This window comes from Coregonus lavaretus (assembly GCF_964263955.1).
Source record: "Coregonus lavaretus genome assembly, contig: HAP1_SCAFFOLD_1242, whole genome shotgun sequence".
Lineage (NCBI taxonomy): Eukaryota > Metazoa > Chordata > Actinopteri > Salmoniformes > Salmonidae > Coregonus > Coregonus lavaretus.
This window is the reverse complement of record NW_028157793.1, coordinates 68,562-91,020: the sequence shown is the minus strand read 5'-3', so window position 1 is coordinate 91,020 and position 22,459 is coordinate 68,562. Positions and strand designations below refer to the sequence as shown.

Here is a 22,459-nt window from a genome sequence, read left to right as displayed (position 1 = left end):
TTGGAACAGTGGACAGCCTGATTCTATGTGTTGTTTCTTCTACAGGTATTGGAACAGTGGACAGCCTGATTCTATGTGTTGTTTCTTCTACAGGTATTGGAACAGTGGACAGCCTGATTCTATGTGTTGTTTCTTCTACAGGTATTGGAACAGTGGACAGCCTGATTCTATGTGTTGTTTCTTCTACAGGTATTGGAACAGTGGACAGCCTGATTCTATGTGTTGTTTCTTCTACAGTTATTGGAACAGTGGACAGCCTGATTCTATGTGTTGTTTCTTCTAAAGGTACTGGAACAGTGGACAGCCTGTTTCTATGTGTTGTTTCTTCTACAGGTACTGGAACAGTGGACAGCCTTATTCTATGTGTTGTTTCTTCTACAGGTATTGGAACAGTGGACAGCCTGATTCTATGTGTTGTTTCTTCTACAGGTATTGGAACAGGGGACAGCCTGATTCTATGTGTTGTTTCTTCTAAAGGTACTGGAACAGTGGACAGCCTGTTTCTATGTGTTGTTTCTTCTACAGGTACTGGAACAGTGGACAGCCTTATTCTATGTGTTGTTTCTTCTACAGGTATTGGAACAGTGGACAGCCTGATTCTATGTTTTGTTTCTTCTACAGTTGTTGGAACTGTGGACAGCCTGATTATATGTGTTGTTTCATCTACAGGTATTTGAACAGTGGACAGCCTGATTCTATGTGTTGTTTCTTCTACAGGTATTGGAACAGTGGACATCCTGATTCTATGTGTTTTTTATTCTACATGTATTGGAACAGTGGACAGCCTGATTCTATGTGTTGTTTCTTCTACAGTTACTGGAACAGTGGACAGCCTGATTCTATGTGTTGTTTCTTCTACAGGTACTGGAACAGTGGACAGCCTGATTCTATGTGTTGTTTCTTCTACAGGTATTGGAACAGGGGACAGCCTGATTCTATGTGTTGTTTCTTCTACAGGTACAGGAACAGTGGACAGCCTGATTCTATGTGTTGTTTCTTCTACAGGTATTGGAACAGTGGAGAGCCTGATTCTATGTGTTGTTCCTACTACAGGTATTGGAACAGTGGACAGCCTGATTCTATGTGTTGTTTCTTCTACAGGTACTGGAACAGTGGACAGCCTGATTCTATGTGTTGTTTCTTCTACAGGTACTGGAAAAGTGGACAGCCTGATTCTATGTGTTGTTTCTTCTACAGGTATTGGAACAGTGGACAGCCTGATTCTATGTGTTGTTTCTTCTACAGGTATTGGAACAGTGGACAGCCTGATTCTATGTGTTGTTTCTTCTACAGGTATTGGAACAGTGGACAGCCTGATTCTATGTGTTGTTTCTTCTACAGGTATTGGAACAGTGGACAGCCTGATTCTATGTGTTGTTTCTTCTACAGGTATTGGAACAGTGGACAGCCTGATTCTATGTGTTGTTTCTTCTACAGTTATTGGAACAGTGGACAGCCTGATTCTATGTGTTGTTTCTTCTAAAGGTACTGGAACAGTGGACAGCCTGTTTCTATGTGTTGTTTCTTCTACAGGTACTGGAACAGTGGACAGCCTTATTCTATGTGTTGTTTCTTCTACAGGTATTGGAACAGTGGACAGCCTGATTCTATGTGTTGTTTCTTCTACAGGTATTGGAACAGTGGACATCCTGATTCTATGTGTTTTTTATTCTACATGTATTGGAACAGTGGACAGCCTGATTCTATGTGTTGTTTCTTCTACAGTTACTGGAACAGTGGACAGCCTGATTCTATGTGTTGTTTCTTCTACAGGTACTGGAACAGTGGACAGCCTGATTCTATGTGTTGTTTCTTCTACAGGTATTGGAACAGGGGACAGCCTGATTCTATGTGTTGTTTCTTCTACAGGTACAGGAACAGTGGACAGCCTGATTCTATGTGTTGTTTCTTCTACAGGTATTGGAACAGTGGAGAGCCTGATTCTATGTGTTGTTCCTACTACAGGTATTGGAACAGTGGACAGCCTGATTCTATGTGTTGTTTCTTCTACAGGTATTGGAACAGTGGACAGCCTGATTCTATGTGTTGTTTCTTCTACAGGTACTGGAAAAGTGGACAGCCTGATTCTATGTGTTGTTTCTTCTACAGGTATTGGAACAGTGGACAGCCTGATTCTATGTGTTGTTTCTTCTACAGGTATTGGAACAGTGGACAGCCTGATTCTATGTGTTGTTTCTTCTACAGGTATTGGAACAGTGGACAGCCTGATTCTATGTGTTGTTTCTTCTACAGGTACTGGAACAGTGGACAGCCTGATTCTATGTGTTGTTTCTTCTACAGGTACTGGAACAGTGGACAGCCTTATTCTATGTGTTGTTTCTTCTACAGGTATTGGAACAGTGGACAGCCTGATTCTATGTTTTGTTTCTTCTACAGGTATTGGAACAGTGGACAGCCTGATTCTATGTTTTGTTTCTTCTACAGTTGTTGGAACAGTGGACAGCCTGATTATATGTGTTGTTTCATCTACAGGTATTTGAACAGTGGACAGCCTATTTCTATGTGTTGTTTCTTCTACAGGTATTGGAACAGTGGACATCCTGATTCTATGTGTTTTTTATTCTACATGTATTGGAACAGTGGACAGCCTGATTCTATGTGTTGTTTCTTCTACAGGTACTGGAACAGTGGACAGCCTGATTCTATGTGTTGTTTCTTCTACAGGTACTGGAACAGTGGACAGCCTGATTCTATGTGTTGTTTCTTCTACAGGTACTGGAAAAGTGGACAGCCTGATTCTATGTGTTGTTTCTTCTACAGGTATTGGAACAGGGGACAGCCTGATTCTATGTGTTGTTTCTTCTACAGGTACAGGAACAGTGGACAGCCTGATTCTATGTGTTGTTTCTTCTACAGGTATTGGAACAGTGGACAGCCTGATTCTATGTGTTGTTTCTTCTACAGGTATTGGAACAGTGGACAGCCTGATTCTATGTGTTGTTTCTTCTACAGGTATTGGAACAGTGGACAGCCTGATTCTATGTGTTGTTTCTTCAACAGGTATTGGAACAGTGGACAGCCTGATTATATGTGTTGTTTCTTCTACAGGTATTGGAACAGTGGACAGCCTGATTCTATGTGTTGTTTCTTATACAGGTATTGGAACAGTGGACATCCTGATTCTATGTGTTTTTTATTCTACATGTATTGGAACAGTGGACAGCCTGATTCTATGTGTTGTTTCTTCTACAGGTACTGGAACAGTGGACAGCCTGATTCTATGTGTTGTTTCTTCTACAGGTACTGGAACAGTGGAAAGCCTGATTCTGTGTGCTGTTTCTTCTACAGGTACTGGAAAAGTGGACAGCCTGATTCTATGTGTTGTTTCTTCTACAGGTACTGGAACAGTGGACAGCCTGATTCTATGTGTTGTTTCTTCTACAGGTATTGGAACAGTGGACAGCCTGATTCTATGTGTTGTTTCTTCTACAGGTATTGGAACAGTGGACAGCCTGATTCTATGTGTTGTTTCCTCTACATGAATTGGAACAGTGGACAGCCTGATTCTATGTGTTGTTTCTTCTACAGGTATTGGAACAGTGGACAGCCTGATTATATGTGTTGTTTCTTCTACAGGTACTGGAACAGTGGACAGCCTGATTCTATGTGTTGTTTCTTCTACAGGTATTGGAACAGTGGACAGCCTGATTATATGTGTTGTTTCTTCTACAGGTATTGGAACAGTGGACAGCCTGATTCTATGTGTTGTTTCTTCTACAGGAATTGGAACAGTGGACAGCCTGATTCTATGTGTTGTTTCTTCTACAGGTATTGGAACAGTGGAGAGCCTGATTCTATGTGTTGTTTCTTCTACAGGTATTGGAACAGTGGAGAGCCTGATTCTATGTGTTGTTTCTTCTACAGGTACTGGAACAGTGGACAGCCTGATTCTATGTGTTGTTTCTTCTACAGGTATTGGAACAGTAGAGAGCCTGATTCTATGTGTTGTTTCTTCTACAGGTATTGGAACAGTGGACAGCCTGATTCTATGTGTTGTTTCTTCTACAGGTATTGGAACAGTGGAGAGCCTAATGGTGGTGTAGCTGAGAACTGTGCGTATTTCTACTCCCGGTCATCAGACTCAGGAGCATGGTGGGACTCTGGCTGTTCCTATCAATACAGATGGATCTGTGAGAAATAGGATTCTCTGTACTGCTAGAGACCATTTCAGACATATGTTTTAAATCCTTAAACCCAGACTTGGACCAAACAAAATAGCGAGTGATGTGCAACGCTTGCAGTTAGCCACTGATTCCTTCCAAACCGCTCATTGTTGAATTTGTGATTTCCGACTTGTTGTGTAACGATGAGCACCGATACCTTGTATCTATAATTTGTTCTTAACTGACTTGCCTAGTTAAATTAACAATAAATACAAATTCTGCGGTTATATAGTGAGTGACAGAACACTGAACCAATCACGGCGCAACTAGAGAACATTACCAAAGCATACGCTCTGTATATTCCGCTGGCTGCCCCACCACCCCAGAAAGCACTGAGCGAGGCTGAAACACCTGCATTTAGGCGCTGCCTTACGCAAGAAAGAGAACACGTTTGTATGCGGCTTTATTAATTGTTTGCAAACTGATATGTGACATGAATTAATGCCAAAATAACATGCGAAACAGGGTATCCTGCTATTGAGGTGAGATCTATTACGCTGGCCCGGGTTGAACTGGACAATGGGCCGTCACGTCATCGGGCAAAAGCAGGGAGGGAGGAGCACCTTTCTCAAATCAAACAGTAATCTGCACCCCACGGTCATGTTGTCAACAAGGCAGCATAATGCATCGTCAAGAAACATACAACATCTCATTTGAAATTGTACAATAAATGTGATACCTGAATTCACACCAAAATCCTTGAACTCCATTCATTATTTGTCCGTGCCAGTAAAGTATTGTATGTGCTGTAATTCAGAACATATCTGATGGATTATACAAATGCTAAAAGTTTGGAGTATCTTCGGCCATTGGCCATTTATTAGAATTGCTTCTAAAACCTTTTAACAATTTTGATGACCGTCGCTATATGTGTGTGAGAGTGTGTTTCCCTCTACCCCCATTAGTTGCCTCCATGGTAACAGCTAGCCTAACGATATGACTGAGAGTGTGTATCCCTCCACCCCCACTAGTTGCCTCCATGGTAACAGCTAGCCTAACGATATGACTGAGAGTGTGTTTCCCTCTACCCCCACTAGTTGCCTCCATGGTAACAGCTAGCCTAACGATATGACTGAGAGTGTGTTTCCCTCCACCCCCACTAGTTGTCTCCATGGTAACAGCTAGCCTAACGATATGACTGAGAGTGTGTATCCCTCCACCCCCACTAGTTGCCTCCATGGTAACAGCTAGCCTAACGATATGACTGAGAGTGTGTATCCATGGTAACAGCTAGCCTAACGATATGACTGAGGGTGTATCCCTCTACCCCCACTAGTTGCCTCCATGGTAACAGCTAGCCTAACGATATGACTGAGAGTGTGTATCCATGGTAACAGCTAGCCTAACGATATGACTGAGAGTGTGTATCCATGGTAACAGCTAGCCTAACGATATGACTGAGAGTGTGTATCCATGGTAACAGCTAGCCTAACGATATGACTGAGAGTATGTATCCATGGTAACAGCTAGCCTAACGATATGACTGAGAGTGTGTATCCATGGTAACAGCTAGTCTAACGATATGACTCAGAGTGTGTATCCATGGTAACAGCTAGCCTAACGATATGACTGAGAGTGTGTATCCATGGTAACAGCTAGCCTAACGATATGACTGAGAGTGTGTATCCATGGTAACAGCTAGCCTAACGATATGACTGAGAGTGTGTATCCATGGTAAAAGCTAGCCTAACGATATGACTGAGAGTGTGTATCCATGGTAACAGCTAGCCTAACGATATGACTGAGACATGGATGCTAAGACCACACACACACATTTTCAACTTCTCACTTCTCACTTCCTCTTCCTCTTCCTCTTCCTCTTCCTCTTCCTCTCTCTCTCTCTTTCCTATTTAGTCACACATACACACGTACACAACACACACACACACACACACACACACACACACACACACACACACACACACACACACACACACACAGGAGAAAGAGGCAGAAAGAGAGAAGAGGAGAGAGAGGGAGAAAGAGAGGAGAGGAGAGAGAGGGAGGAGAGGAGAGGAGAGGAGAGGAGAGGAGAGAGAGAGAGAGGAGAGGAGAGGAGAGGAGAGGAGAGGAGAGGAGAGGAGAGGAGAGGAGAGGAGAGGAGAGGAGAGGAGAGGAGAGGAGAGGAGAGGAGAGGAGAGGACACACACTCATTGAGAGGTCATTAAGGTCGGATAAATAACTAACTGTCCACTATCTGATGACAGGTTCAATAACTAACTGTTCACTATCTGATGACAGGATCAATAACTAACTGTCCACTATCTGATGACAGGATAAATAACTAACTTTCCACTATCTGATGACAGGATCAATAAGTAACTGTCCACTATCTGATGACAGGATCAATAACTAACTGTCCACTATCTGATGACAGGATCAATAACTAACTGTCCACTATCTGATGACAGGATCAATAAGTAACTGTCCACTATCTGATGACAGGATCAATAACTAACTGTCCACTATCTGATGACAGGATCAATAACTAACTGTCCACTATCTGATGACAGGATCAATAAGTAACTGTCCACTATCTGATTACAGGATCAATAACTACTGTCCACTATCTGATGACAGGATCAATAACTAACTGTCCATTATCTGATGACAGGATCAATAACTAACAACGGTGAACCGGTGTCCTGAGGTGGTGAACTGGTGTCCTGAGGTGGTCAACTGGTGTCCTGAGGTGGTCAACTGGTGTCCTGAAGTGGTGAACCGGTGTCCTGAGGTGGTGTACCGGTGTTCTGAGGTGGTGAACTGGTGTCCTGAGGTGGTGAACCGGTGTTCTGAGGTCAATACACACTGCCACAAATGGTAATGTTAACCATCCATTAACCATCCAGAGATGTGGGGGTCAATGGGAGTCTTATGCAAATGATCAACATGCAATTTCCAGTAAGTCATTTGCCTTTTTTCCAGTAAGAAGCATGTGACACGCTGACTCCCACACAGAGCTGTTGTCACACCCATTCACACTTCTACACTTCTGTGACACCATACAGTCCTCTGATAAACAGGGAGATGTTAGAGTAGTGTGCAGTGCAGTTATTGTCCGCCAGCTTGTTTTGATGTAGATAGAGAATGAGGAAGAGGAAGTGAGAGTAAATGTAGACCGTAGAAAGACAGAGTCATCTCTGAATAACTATTCTCTCTGGTGTCAATGTCACACAGGAGACAGCAGTTATTCTTTGTGAGTTCACCGTCTTGCATTAAGCTATCTACTGTTCACCCTGCTGCTGGTGGCAACATCATATCAGAGTCTCAGTTAAAGTTTAAAAGGAAGTGGACCGCCAGAGTTTCAAATGGTGTGAATGATATCGCCGCTCTAAAACCTCTGAGAAAGATGCAGACATACATTCTAACACATATCTCTGAATAACTCCTCTCACTGAGACAGCATAGATTAAAATAACTCTACATGGCCATCGATGGTGTTCAAGGTGAAATGTGTCAATGTGGTAAACAAAACTATTAGAAACTAAATATACAAACTAATCTACATTGTGGAAAACAAACATGTTTTTCAGAAAATAAGGTTGGAGTCACGTGGTGGTGGTTAGTGTCATACTATTGGTTAGACAGTTTTCCCTTTAATGAGGTTGACAGTTAAAACTGTCTCTTACATCAGGCTGAGTCACACAGAGGATCCAGCGGTGAAGTGAGCAGACACAAACCTACAACTGAGATAACAGCAGACGTTACAAGCGTAGAAGTTACAACATTAGAAGTTACAATAGTAAAAGTTACAACCGTAGAAGTTACAACAGTAGAAGTTACGACAGTAGAAGTTACTGCATTTGAGCACAAGTGTGTAAAGATGTCAGAGGCAAACTATGGAAACAGAGATGGATTTAAAGGCAAAACCCCTAATGAAATAAAGACCATGGATATTGATGATCATATATACACCAACGAAACACCCATCAAGCCCTGCAGGAAGGATGGAGTTGGTGATCAACAACCAGGTAACAGTTTATCCTGGTATAGTGCTTGATACTGACACATACAGTGAGGGAAAAAAGTATTTGATCCCCTGCTGATTTTGTACGTTTGCCCACTGACAAAGACATGATCAGTCTATAATTTTAATGGTTGATTTATTTGAACAGTGAGAGACAGAATAACAACAAAAAAATCCAGAAAATTGCATGTCAAAAATGTTATAAATTGATTTGCATTTTAATGAGGGAAATAAGTATTTGACCCCTCTGCAAAACATGACTTAGTACTTGGTGGCAAAACCCTTGTTGGCAATCACAGAGGTCAGACGTTTCTTGTAGTTGGCCACCAGGTTTGCACACATCTCAGGAGGGATTTTGTCCCACTCTTCTTTGCAGATCTTCTCCAAGTCATTAAGGTTTCGAGGCTGACGTTTGGCAACTCGAACCTTCAGCTCCCTCCACAGATTTTCTATGGGATTAAGGTCTGGAGACTGGCTAGGCCACTCCAGGACCTTAATGTGCTTCTTCTTGAGCCACTCCTTTGTTGTCTTGGCCGTGTGTTTTGGGTCATTGTCATGCTGGAATACCCATCCACGACCCATTTTCAATGCCCTGGCTGAGGGAAGGAGGTTCTCACCCAAGATTTGACAGTACATGGCCCCGTCCATCGTCCCTTTGATGCGGTGAAGTTGTCCTGTCCCCTTAGCAGAAAAACACCCCCAAAGCATAATGTTTCCACCTCCATGTTTGACGGTGGGGATGGTGTTCTTGGGGTCATAGGCAGCATTCCTCCTCCCCCAAACACGGCGAGTTGAGTTGATGCCAAAGAGCTCGATTTTGGTCTCATCTGACCACAACACTTTCACCCAGTTCTCCTCTGAATCATTCAGATGTTCATTGGCAAACTTCAGACGGGCCTGTATATGTGCTTTCTTGAGCAGGGGGACCTTCTGGGCACTGCAGGATTTCAGGTCTTCACGGCGTAGTGTGTTACCAATTGTTTTCTTGGTAACTATGGTCCCAGCTGCCTTGAGATCATTGACAAGATCCTCTCGTGTAGTTCTGGGCTGATTCCTCACCGTTCTTATAATCATTGCAACTCCACAAGGTGAGATCTTGCATGGTGCCCCAGGTCGAGGGAGATTGACAGTTCTTTTGTGTTTCTTCCATTTGCGAATAATCGCACCAACTGTTGTCACCTTCTCACCAAGCTGCTTGGCGATGGTCTTGTAGCCCATTCCAGCCTTGTTTAGGTCTACAATCTTGTCCCTGACATCCTTGGAGAGCTCTTTGGTCTTGGCCATGGTGGAGAGTTTGGAATCTGATTGATTGATTGCTTCTGTGGACAAGTGTCTTTTATACAGGTAACAAACTGAGATTAGGAGCACTCCCTTTAAGAGTGTGCTCCTAATCTCACCTCGTTACCTGTATAAAAGACACCTGGGAGCCAGAAATCTTTCGGATTGAGAGGGGGTCAAATACTTATTTTCCCTCATTAAAATGCAAATCAATTTATAACATTTTTGACATGCGTTTTTCTGGATTTTTGTTGTTGTTATTCTGTCCCTCACTGTTCAAATAAACCTACCATTAAAATTATAGACTGATCATTTCTTTGTCAGTGGGCAAACGTACAAAATCAACAGGGGATCAAATACTTTTTTCCCTCACTGTACTTACACACACACACACACACACACACACACACACACACACACACACACACACACACACACACACACACACACACACACACACACATAACAACCCTGTGTCAATGAATGTTAGTATCACCTTTGGCAGAGATTTTCAAGCAGATTTAAGTCAAAACTGTAACTGCAAACTCATCTCCCAGTGTCTGGTGGAAAGCAGACTGAACCAGATTTTCCTCTAGGATTTTGTCTGTGCTTAGCTCCATTCTGTTTCGTTTTAATCCTGAAAAACACCCCAGTCCTTAACGATTACAAGCATATCCATAACATGACGCAGCCACCGCTATGATTGAAAATATGGAGAGTTGTCACGTTCGCTTAAGGAGGAGGACCAAGGCGCAGCGTTGCGGGTGAACATATTTATATTTATTAACTAGATCACACGATCAAAACAATGAACGAAACGTGAAGTCCTTCGATACACAAACCAAAAGGAACAAGAAACCACAACACAAAGTGAAAAGACCGATAGTTAAATATGGCTCCCAATCAGAGACAACCAGCTGACCCTCGTTGCCTCTGATTGGGAGTCACTCAGGCCAACATAGATATACAAAACATAGACTTACACACCCTGGCTCAACATAACATAGTCCCCAGAGCCAGGGCGTGACAGTACCCCCCCCCAAAGGCGCGGACTCCGGCCGCGCCAAACAACCACAACAGGGGAGGGACCGGGTGGGCACTCCGCCTCGGCGACGGATCCGGCTCCGGACATGACCCAGGCACGGGTTGTGCTGGACTGACGACGCACACCTCTGGCTTGATGCGTGGAGGAGGAACGGGCCGGACTGGGCTGACGACGCGCACCACTGACCTGGTGCGGGGAGCTTGGATGGGCCGGACTGGGCTGGCGACGCGCACCACAGACTTGGTGCGGAGAGCAGGAACGGGCCGGACAGGGCTGACGAAACGCACCATAGACTTGGTGCGGAGAGCAGGCACGGGCCGTGCCGGACTGACGACGCACACCACTGGCTTGGTGCGGGAAGCTTGGATGGGCCGGACTGGGCTGGCGACGCGCACCACAGACTTGGTGCGGAGAGCAGGCACGGGCCGTGCCGGACTGACGACGCACACCACTGGCTTGGTGCGGGAAGCTTGGATGGGCCGGACTGGGCTGGCGACGCGCACCACAGACTTGGTGCGGAGAGCAGGAACGGGCCGAACCGTACTGGGGACACACGCCACTGGCCCTATGCAGGGATCAGGAACGGGCCGGACCGGACTGGTAATACACCCCAGTATCTCTCGCCGTGCCTCCACACTTTCCCTCTCCTCTGTGACCAGTGGCCCCCTTAACCTGGCGGCCTCCTCTTCACACCCGCTGGACCGCTCCATCGCGGCCTCCTGCTGCCCCGTCGTCCACGTCGTGAGCCCCCCCCTAAAAAATTTCTGGGGTTCTCTCCTCCCCGTGGACCAGGCCTCCCTAGCTCTCGCCAGACTCTCGATCCATTGCTTCATAGACCAGCCTCTCTCCTCTTCACTTAGCGTGGCCCAGCCGAAACTCCTACTCCCCTGATCCCAGGTCCTTCCTCTCTCCTCTTCATGCTGCTTGGTCCTGTCTTGGTGGTTTCTTCTGTCACGTTCGCTTAAGGAGGAGGACCAAGGCGCAGCGTTGCGGGTGAACATATTTATATTTATTAACTAGATCACACGATCAAAACAATGAACGAAACGTGAAGTCCTTCGATACACAAACCAAAAGGAACAAGAAACCACAACACAAAGTGAAAAGACCGATAGTTAAATATGGCTCCCAATCAGAGACAACCAGCTGACCCTCGTTGCCTCTGATTGGGAGTCACTCAGGCCAACATAGATATACAAAACATAGACTTACACACCCTGGCTCAACATAACATAGTCCCCAGAGCCAGGGCGTGACAAGAGTGGTACTCAGTAATGTGTTGTATTGGATTTGCCCCAAACATAACCCTTTTTATTCAGGACAAAACGTGAATTGCTTTGCAACATTATTTGCTGTATTACTTTAGTGCCTTGTTGCAAACATGTTTTGGAATATTTTTATTCTGTACAAGCTTCCTTTTCACTCTGTCATTTAGGTTAGTATTGTGGAGTAACTACAATGTTGATCCAACCTCAGTTTTCTCCTATCACAGCCATTAAACTCTGTAACTGTTTTAAAGTCATCATTGGCCTCATGGTGAAATCCCTGAGCTGTTTCCTTCCTTTCTGGCAACTGAGTTAGAAAGGAGGCCTGTAGCTTTGTAGAGACTGTTTTTTTAAATGTTTTTTTTTTTTCATCTACCATAAGGTGCCCTTCTTTGCGAGGCGTTGGAAAACCACCCAGGTCTTTGTGATTGAAAATGTGTTTGAAATTCACTGCTTGTGTCACGATCGTCTACCAATGAGGAGGACCAAGGCGCAGCGTTGAAAGCGAACATATTTATTAAATTGGAATGATCACACGATCAAAACAACAGATGATAACGTGATGTCTACGGTTTTACACAAACCAAAATAGAACAAAATCCCACAAACCCGAATGAAAAACAGACAGTTTAAATATGGCTCCCAATCAGAGACAACCCACGACAGCTGACACTCGTTGCCTCTGATTGGGAGTCACTCTGGCCAACATAGAAATAAACACCCATAGAAACAAAACCCATAGATCTACACACCCTGGCTCAACATAACAGTGTCCCCAGAGCCAGGGCGTGACAGTACCCCCCCCTAAAGGCGCGGACTCCGACCGCGTCAACCAAAACCCACAGGGGAGGGACCGGGTGGGCACTCCGCCTAGGCGGCGGATCCGGCTCCAGACCTGATCCCCGCTCCCTCTCCAACCCCCCAAAGTACCCCTGGTCCGGTCTGGCCCCGCTGGCCGGAGCTGGACTGCACACTGGTGGAGCGGATTGCTCTAGCTCTGGCGTGAAGCATCTGACCGGTGCCGGACCAGCCACCGGTGGAACAGGCACGGGCCGTGCCTAACTGACGACGCACACCACTGGCTTGGTGTGGGGAGCAGGAGCGGGCCGAGCCGGGCTGTCGAAGCGCACCCCTGACTTGGTGCGGGGAGCAGGAACGGGCCGAGCCGGGCTGACGAAGCGCACCACTGACTTGGTGCGGGGAGCAGGGACGGGCCGAGCCGGGCTGTCGAAGCGCACCCCTGACTTGGTGCGGGGAGCAGGAACGGGCCGAGCCGGGCTGACGAAGCGCACCACTGACTTGGTGCGGGGAGCAGGAACGGGCCGAGCCGGGCTGTCGAAGCGCACCCCTGACTTGGTGCGGGGAGCAGGAATGGGCCGGACTGGGCTGGCGACGCGCACCGTAGACTTGGTGCGAGTGGCAGGAACAGGCCGGACCGTACTGGGAACACACACCACTGGCCCTATGTGGGGATCAGGAACAGGCCGGACCGGACTGGCAACACACGCCAGTACCTCTCGCCGTGCTTCTACATCCTCGCTCCCCCTGGTGACCAGTGACTCCCGTAACCTGGCGGCCTCCTGCTGCCCCGTCGTCCACAGCGTTAGCCCCCCCCTAAATATTTTCTGGGCGTCTCCCCTACCCGTGGACCAGGTCTCCATGTCCCTCGCCAGCCTTTCGCCCTTCTGCCACAAGGTCAAGCCCTTCTCTTCCTCACTCGGCTTGACCCAGTCGAGGAGGCGAAGGAGATCTGTTAGGGATCTCCCTGGCGATGGCTCCTGGACAAGCTGCTTGGTCACATCTTGGTGGGATTTTCTGTCACGATCGTCTACCAATGAGGAGGACCAAGGCGCAGCGTTGAAAGTGAACATATTTATTAAATTGGAATGATCACACGATCAAAACAACAGACGATAACGTGATGTCTACGGTTTTACACAAACCAAAATAGAACAAAATCCCACAAACCCGAATGAAAAACAGACAGTTTAAATATGGCTCCCAATCAGAGACAACCCACGACAGCTGACACTCGTTGCCTCTGATTGGGAGTCACTCTGGCCAACATAGAAATAAACACCCATAGAAACAAAACCCATAGATCTACACACCCTGGCTCAACATAACAGTGTCCCCAGAGCCAGGGCGTGACAGTTTGACTGAGGGACCTTACAGATAATTGTATGTGTGGGGTACAGAGATGAGGTAGTCATTCAAAAATCATGTTAACCCTTAGCCTACAATGGTCGCGCCCCAACGGAAATCTAATTAACATAGTACAAAAATCCCCATCAAAATCCGTTAGTTTAAGAAAGATATATGTTTTTTAGCGTGGGCTGCGTCTCAATCCACTACATCCACCGATATCGCCCTTCCGCATCTGCAGTTGAAGGTGGCAGAGCTAAAGCGGTGTTGTCAGACCATGAGACATCCTGAAAATCGGTCCTCTCACAAAATCGTATGTAGCGTCCGAACGGTTTGGCCTACAAACTATTAAAACCACTCTATTGAAAGATGAGACTCACAAATGTGATGGGGTTCTCCATTTAGGACGTCCACAAGCCTCACAAGACTCTGAAGGTCCCCGGAACCAGTTTAAAACATTTATGGAAGTATATATGGAGATAGTTTAGTGCCTAAAATAAGGGGATAAATACATGTAAGAAAATAAAAATTAAATGTTTCCTGATATTTCTTATATCTCTCAGATATAGGACAGACACTTCAGAGCAAACTTCCTTTAGATTTTTTTGGGGGGACTATCTGTTGTTCCATGTAGTGAATCTGTTATTCAATGCATTTCTATTGGCTGATAGCAGTAATGCCAAATTCAATGTTTCATCAAATCAATTTTTTTAATGATTTATTTGATACTTTAAGGGGTCTTAAAATTCAAAATCAAATAGCTAAATAATCCTTGCTATGACCATCTTAAAACAATTCCATATGTTAGCTTGTCATTTTTTTTAATAAAAAATTTATAAAAACAAATACATAATTCCACTTTGACATGGGGTATTGTGAGTAGGTCAGTGACAAAATATCATTTAAAATTCAGACTGTAACAACAAAATGTGGAAAAAGGCACTTTTCTTTTCTCAATTACCTCACACCTCTTCACATCGGCTCGGTACTGGTGCTCCCTGTATATTCAGTGCATTCGGAAAGTATTCAGACCCGTTGACTTTTTCCATATTTTGTTATGTTACAGCCTTATTCTAAAATGAATTAAATAAAAAACATGCCTCTTTAATCTACACACATAATAATTACCTCATAATGACAAAGCGAAAACTGGTTTTTAGACATTTTCTGCACACAAAAAAACAAAAAAACAACTGAAATACCTTATTTACATAAGTATTCAGACCCTTTACTACGAGACTCGAAATTGAGCTCAGGTGCATCCTGTTTCCATTGATCATCCTTGAGATGTACGACTTGATTGGAGTCTGCATGTGGTAAATTCAATTGATTGAACATGATTTGGAAAGGCACACACCTGCCTACATAAGGTCCCATAGTTGACAGTGCATGTCAGAGCAAAAACCAAGCCATGAGGTCAAAGGAATTGTCCGTAAAGCCCCGAGACAGGATTGTGTTGAGGCACAGATCTAGGGAAGGGTACCAAAACATTTCTGCAGCATTGAAGGTCCCCAAGAACACAGTGGCCTCCATCATTCTTAAAAGGATGAAGTTTGGAATCACCAACACTCTTCCTAGAGCTGGCCGCCCGGCCAAACTGAGCAATCGGGAGAGAAGGGCCTTGGTCAGGGAGATGACCAAGAACCCGATGGTCATTCTGACAGAGCTCCAAAGTTCCTCTGTGGAGATGGGAGAACCTTCCAGAAGGACAACCATCTCTGCAGCACTCCACCAATCAGGCCTTAATGGTAGAGTGGCCAGACGGAAGCCACTCCTCAGTAAATGGCACATGACAGCCCGCTTGGAGTTTGCCAACAGGCACCTAAAGACTCTCAGACCATGAGAAACAAGATTCTCTGGTCTGATGAAACCAAGATTGAACTCTTTGGCCTGAATGCCAAGCATCACGTCTGGAGGAAACCTGGCACCATCCCTACAGTGAAGCATGGTGGTGGCAGCATCACGCCCGGGGGGGGGGGGTTTCAGTGGCAGGGACTGGGAGACTAGTCAGGATCGAGGGAAAGATGAATGGAGCAAAGTACAGAGAGATCCTTGATGAAAACCTGCTACAGAGCACTCAGGACCTCAGACTGGGGCGAAGGTTCACCTTCCAACATGACAACGACCCTAAGCACACAGCCAAGACAACATATGAGTGTCTTCTGGACAAGTCTTGAATGTCCTTGAGTGGCCCAGCCAGAGCCCGGACTTGAACCTGATCGAATATCTCTGGAGAGATCTGAAAATAGCTGTGCAGTGACGCTCCCCATCCAACCTGACAGAGCTTGAGAGGATCTGCAGAGAGGACTGGGAGAAACTCCCCAAATACAGGTGTGCCAAGCTTGTAGCGTCATACCCAAGAAGACTCGAGGCTGTAATCGCTGCCAAAAGTGCTTCAACAAAGTACTGAGTATAGGGTATGAATACTTATGTAAATGTAATATTTCATATTTTTATAAATTATATATTAGCAAAAATTTGTAAAAAATGGTTTTTGCTTTATCATTACAGGGTATTGTGTGTAGATTGATGCTTTTTAATAAATAAAAAAAATACATTTTAGAATAAGGCTGTAACATAAGAAAATGTGGGAAAAGTCAAGGGGTTTGAATGCTTTCCGAATGCACTGTAATATACAATACTACACTAATGCACTACTAGACTTATTTTGACTTGTTATTCTTCTCTGTTCCTTGTATCAATATTTTAAATGTTGTATCTTTAACTCTGCATTGTTGGAGAAGGACCCATAAGTCATTTCACTATTAGCCTACACCTGTTGTTTACGAATCGTGTGACAAAATGAAATTTGATTTGGATTGAAATAGGTGCCGGAAGTATTTTGGGTGCCTGAACTCTGCAATTGTCACGATCGTCAGGGAGAGAAGTAGACCAATGCGCAGCGTGTTGAACGAACATGTTAGACTTTATTTAATAAAGCAAGAACAAAACAATAAACGACTCGTAACGTCCAACGGTAACAAATACCGACACGGAACAAAAACCCACAAACCCAAAGGGAAAACATACAGTTTAAATATGGCTCCCAATCAGAGACAACCAGCCAACAGCTGACACTCTTGCCTCTGATTGGGAGTCACTCAGGCAAAACATAGCAATAGACGAACTAGAACCCCCAACATAGAAACACACCACATAGAACAAACACACCCTGGCTCAACAACTAGAGTCCCATAGCCAGGGTGTGACAGTACCCCCCCCTAAAGGCGCGGACTGCGACCGCGCCTCAAAAAGAGCAAAACAGGGGAGGGCTGGGTGGGCATACCTCCTCGGCGGCGGTTCTGGCTCCGGGCTTGACCCCCACTCCTTCTCTAACCCCCCAAAGTACCCCTGGTCCGGTCAGGCCCTGCTGACCAGAGCTGAACTGAACACTGGTGGAGCGGATTGCTCTAGCTCCGGCGTGACGCAGCACCTGACCGGTGCCAGACCCGCCACTGGTGGAACAGGCACGGACCGTGCCGGACTGACGACGCACACCACTGGCTTGGTGTGGGGAGCAGGAGCGGGCCGAGCCGGGCTGACGAAACGCACCACTGACTTGGTGCGGGGAGCAGGAGCGGGCCGAACCGGGCTGACGAAGCGCACCACTGACTTGGTGCGGGGAGCAGGAACGGACCGTGCCGGGCTGACGACGCGCACCACTGACTTGGTGCGGGGAGCAGGAACGGGCCGGACAGGGCTGACGAAACGCACCACTGACTTGGTGCGGGGAGCAGGAATGGGCCGGACTGGGCTGGCGACGCGCACCACAGACTTGGTGCGGAGAGCAGGAACGGGCCGGACAGGGCTGGCGACGCGCACCACAGACTTGGTGCGGAGAGCAGGAACGGGCCGGACAGGGCTGATGAAACGCACCACAGACTTGGTGCGGGGAGCAGGAATGGGCCGGACTGGGCTGGCGACGCGCACCACAGACTTGGTGCGGAGAGCAGGAACGGGCCGGACAGGGCTGACGAAACGCACCACAGACTTGGTGCGGGGAGCAGGAATGGGCCGGGCCGAGCTGGCGATGCGCACCGTAGACTTGGTGCGAGTGGCAGGAACAGGCCGGACCGTACTGGGAACACACACCACTGGCCCTACGTGGGGATCAGGAACAGGCCGGACCGGACTGGCAACACACGCCAGTACCTCTCGCCGTGCCTCTACATCTTCCACCCCCTCTTCGACAAGTGGCCCCCGTAACCTGGCGGCCTCCTCTGCCAATCCGCTGGGCCGCTCTGCCGTGGTCTCCTGCTGGCCCGTCGTCCACGGCGTTAGCCCCCGCCTAAACATTTTCTGGGGGTCTCTCTTCCCCGTGGGCCAGGCCTCTATATTTCTCGCCCAACTCTCGCTCTCCTGCTTCCAACTCCAGCCATTCTGCTCCTCCTTTGGCTTGACCCAGTCGAGACTCTTCCTCAACTGTTCCCAAGTCCATCCACTCTGCTCTTTACAAGGCTGGACCCAGTCGAGGTTGCCACGGAGATCTGCAAGCGATTCCCCTGGCGATGGCTCCTGGACACGCTGCTTGGTCCAGTTTTGGTGGGTTTTTCTGTCACGATCGTCAGGGAGAGAAGTAGACCAATGCGCAGCGTGTTGAACGAACATGTTAGACTTTATTTAATAAAGCAAGAACAAAACAATAAACGACTCGTAACGTCCAACGGTAACAAATACCGACACGGAACAATAACCCACAAACCCAAAGGGAAAACATACAGTTTAAATATGGCTCCCAATCAGAGACAACCAGCCAACAGCTGACACTCGTTGCCTCTGATTGGGAGTCACTCAGGCAAAACATAGCAATAGACGAACTAGAACCCCCAACATAGAAACACACCACATAGAACAAACACACCCTGGCTCAACAACTAGAGTCCCATAGCCAGGGTGTGACAGCAATATGTTTAAGCCAATATTCTATAAGAGGTTCTGGAAGTCAAGCAGTATAAAGTGTGAGGTGCTGGAACTCAGTTCTGGTGTTCTGTCCCTTGTCAAGTTTGTGTATTTTCTTCGGTGCCTCAAAGAGCAAATGGACACAAAAGTAGATGCAAATACAACGCTGATAAAGAGCAAGTTCTTATGGTAATAATTTGTGCTTCAGTGTTTTATCAGTGGTGGAAGAGATACTCTGGAGCTGCTGCAGTGAGTCTGGGGCTGCTGTGTGTTCTCCTATTGGCTGGGATCATAGGCCTGTTGCTCTACCGTGAGTTTGATATGTTCTCAATCAAACTTTCTCTTAATCATCAGTGGTGTAATGATCAGGGATCAATTCCATTTCAACTCCATTCAATTCAATTCAGAAAGTACACCAAATTCCAATTCCAATTCCACATTGTCCTCATTGAAAAATATTGAAGAGAATTGGACTTGGAATTCCAGTGTACTTCCTGAATAGACTGGAATTGAAATGCAATTGAACCCAACCCTGGTAATGATAGATTAACTTTTCCACTGTTGCCTTGGTTGTTGATGGTATTATTTCACAGAGCGAAACCAATTAACCAGATCCAACACCCTGACCAAAGAGAGAGACCAGTTACAGACCAGCGGCAACAACCTGACTGAAGAGAGAGACCAGCTACAGACCAGCAACAACACCCTGACTGAAGAGAGAGACCAGTTACAGACCAGCTATAACACCCTGACCAAAGAGAGAAACCAGTTACAGACCAGCTACAACACCCTGACCAAAGAGAGAAACCAGTTACAGACCAGCTATAACACCTTGACCAAAGAGAGAGACCAGCTACAGAAAGAGACAGAACGTCTGAAACAATCTTTGGTTGAGAAAGGTGAGGGAAATTGTCTAATGACTGTTCTGTTTGACAGTCTTTGTATCAGTTCACATGCCACTTATAAACAGGCAATTCAACTTCAATTAAAGGAAAAATCTATGACTTCCAAACTGACCATTAGTTAGTGCCCTGTCTTCCTTGAGTGTTTGATTGAGACTTAATTCAATGTGATATTAAGGTGACTAAAGCGAGACATTTTCAACTTATAGAGTGTCCTCAAGGATGGAAGAAGCTTGGTAGCCGTTGTTACTACATCTCTACTGAGAAGAACAACTGGGAGAAGAGCAGACAGGACTGCATAGGTAGAGGAGCAGACCTGGTGATCATCAACAGCCAAGACAAACAGGTGTGTGTGTGTGTGTGTGTGTGTGTGTGTGTGTGTGTGTGTGTGTGTGTGTGTGTGTGTGTGTGTGTGTGTGTGTGTGTGTGTGTGTGTGTGGAAGAGAGCGATACAGAGAGAGAGAGAGAGAGAGAGAGAGAGGTAATGGCTAAGTATTAATAATGTTGTCTCTATCCCACAACTACAGACATTTGTCAATTGGTTATGTGGAGTAAAGGACTATGTCTGGATTGGTCTGACTGACTCTGTTACTGAGGGGACCTGGAAATGGGTGGACGACACACCACTGACCACAACGTAAGACATTTAATGAGTTCTGTGTTACCATGAAATCACTGTCTGGAGTAGTAGGCTCTGAGAGTGGACAGCCTGATTCTATGTGTTGTTTCTATTACAGGTATTGGAACAGTGGACAGCCTGATTCTATGTGTTGTTTCTTCTACAGGTACTGGTACAGTGGACAGCCTGATTATATGTGTTGTTTCTTCTACAGGTATTGGAATAGTGGACAGCCTGATTCTATGTGTTGTTTCTTCTACAGGTATTGGAACAGTGGACCGCCTGATTCTATGTGTTGTTTCTTCTACAGGTATTGGAACAGTGGACAGCCTGATTCTATGTGTTGTTTCTTCTACAGGTATTGGAACAGTGGACAGCCTGATTCTATGTGTTGTTTCTTCTACAGGTATTGGAACAGTGGACAGCCTGATTCCATGTGTTGTTTCTTCTACAGGTATTGGAACAGTGGACAGCCTGATTCCATGTGTTGTTTCTTATACAGGTATTGGAACAGTGGAGAGCCTGATTCTATGTGTTGTTTCTTCTACAGGTACTGGAACAGTGGACAGCCTGATTCTATGTGTTGTTTCTTCTACAGGTATTGGAACAGTGGACAGCCTGATTCTATGTGTTGTTTCTTCTACAGGTATTGGAACAGTGAACAGCCTGATTCTATGTGTTGTTTCTTCTACAGGTATTGGAACAGTGGACAGCCTGATTCTATGTGTTGTTTCTTCAACAGGTATTGGAACAGTGGACAGCCTGATTCTATGTGTTGTTTCTTCTACAGGTACTGGAACAGTGGACAGCCTGATTCTATGTGTTGTTTCTTCTACAGGTACTGGAACAGTGGACAGCCTGATTCTATGTGTTGTTTCTTCTACAGGTACTGGAACAGTGGACAGCCTGATTCTATGTGTTGTTTCTTCTACAGGTATTGGAACAGTGGACAGCCTGATTCTATGTGTTGTTTCTTCTACAGGTATTGGAACAGTGGACAGCCTGATTCTATGTGTTGTTTCTTCTACAGGTATTGGAACAGTGGACAGCCTGATTCTATGTGTTGTTTCCTCTACAGGTATTGGAACAGTGGACAGCCTGATTCTATGTGTTGTTTCTTCTACAGGTATTGGAACAGTGGACAGCCTGATTCTATGTGTTGTTTCCTCTACAGGTATTGGAACAGTGGACAGCCTGATTCTATGTGTTGTTTCTTCTACAGGTACAGGAACAGTGGACAGCCTGATTCTATGTGTTGTTTCTTCTACAGGTATTGGAACAGTGGAGAGCCTGATTCTATGTGTTGTTTCTTCTACAGGTACTGGAACAGTGGACAGCCTGATTCTATGTGTTGTTTCTTCTACAGGTACTGGAACAGTGGACAGCCTGATTCTATGTGTTGTTTCTTCTACAGGTATTGGAACAGTGGACAGCCTGATTCTATGTGTTGTTTCTTCTACAGGTACTGGTACAGTGGACAGCCTGATTCTATGTGTTGTTTCTTCTACAGGTATTGGAACAGTGGACAGCCTGATTCTATGTGTTGTTTCTTCTACAGGTATTGGAACAGTGGACCGCCTGATTCTATGTGTTGTTTCTTCTACAGGTATTGGAACAGTGGACAGCCTGATTCTATGTGTTGTTTCTTCTACAGGTATTGGAACAGTGGACAGCCTGATTCTATGTGTTGTTTCTTCTACAGGTATTGGAACAGTGGACAGCCTGATTCCATGTGTTGTTTCTTCTACAGGTATTGGAACAGTGGACAGCCTGATTCCATGTGTTGTTTCTTCTACAGGTATTGGAACAGTGGACAGCCTGATTCTTAGTGTTGTTTCTTCTACAGGTACTGGAACAGTGGACAGCCTGATTCTATGTGTTGTTTCTTCTACAGGTATTGGAACAGTGGACAGCCTGATTCTATGTGTTGTTTCTTCTACAGGTATTGGAACAGTGGACAGCCTGATTCTATGTGTTGTTTCTTCTACAGGTACTGGAACAGTGGACAGCCTGATTCGATGTGTTGTTTCTTCTACAGGTATTGGAACAGTGGACAGCCTGATTCTATGTGTTGTTTCTTCTACAGGTATTGGTACAGTGGAGATCCTAATGGTGGTGTGTACGAGAACTGTGCGTATTTCTACTCCCAGTCATC

The 22,459-nt window shown here is 45.9% G+C and overlaps 1 protein-coding gene across 1 annotated transcript in view; it reads left to right on the top strand.

The window, feature by feature from the left end:
- Nucleotides 1–7,977: 7,977 nt before the first annotated feature.
- LOC311124922 (uncharacterized protein) overlaps nt 7,978–22,459 on the top strand; it is a 50,338-nt gene continuing 35,856 nt past the window's right edge. Inside the window, exon 1 of the mRNA XM_084199018.1 lies at nt 7,978–8,155. Within this exon, the coding sequence (XP_084055144.1) occupies nt 8,008–8,155 (148 nt within the window). The 5' untranslated portion in view covers nt 7,978–8,007. The remainder of the gene's footprint in view (nt 8,156–22,459) is intronic.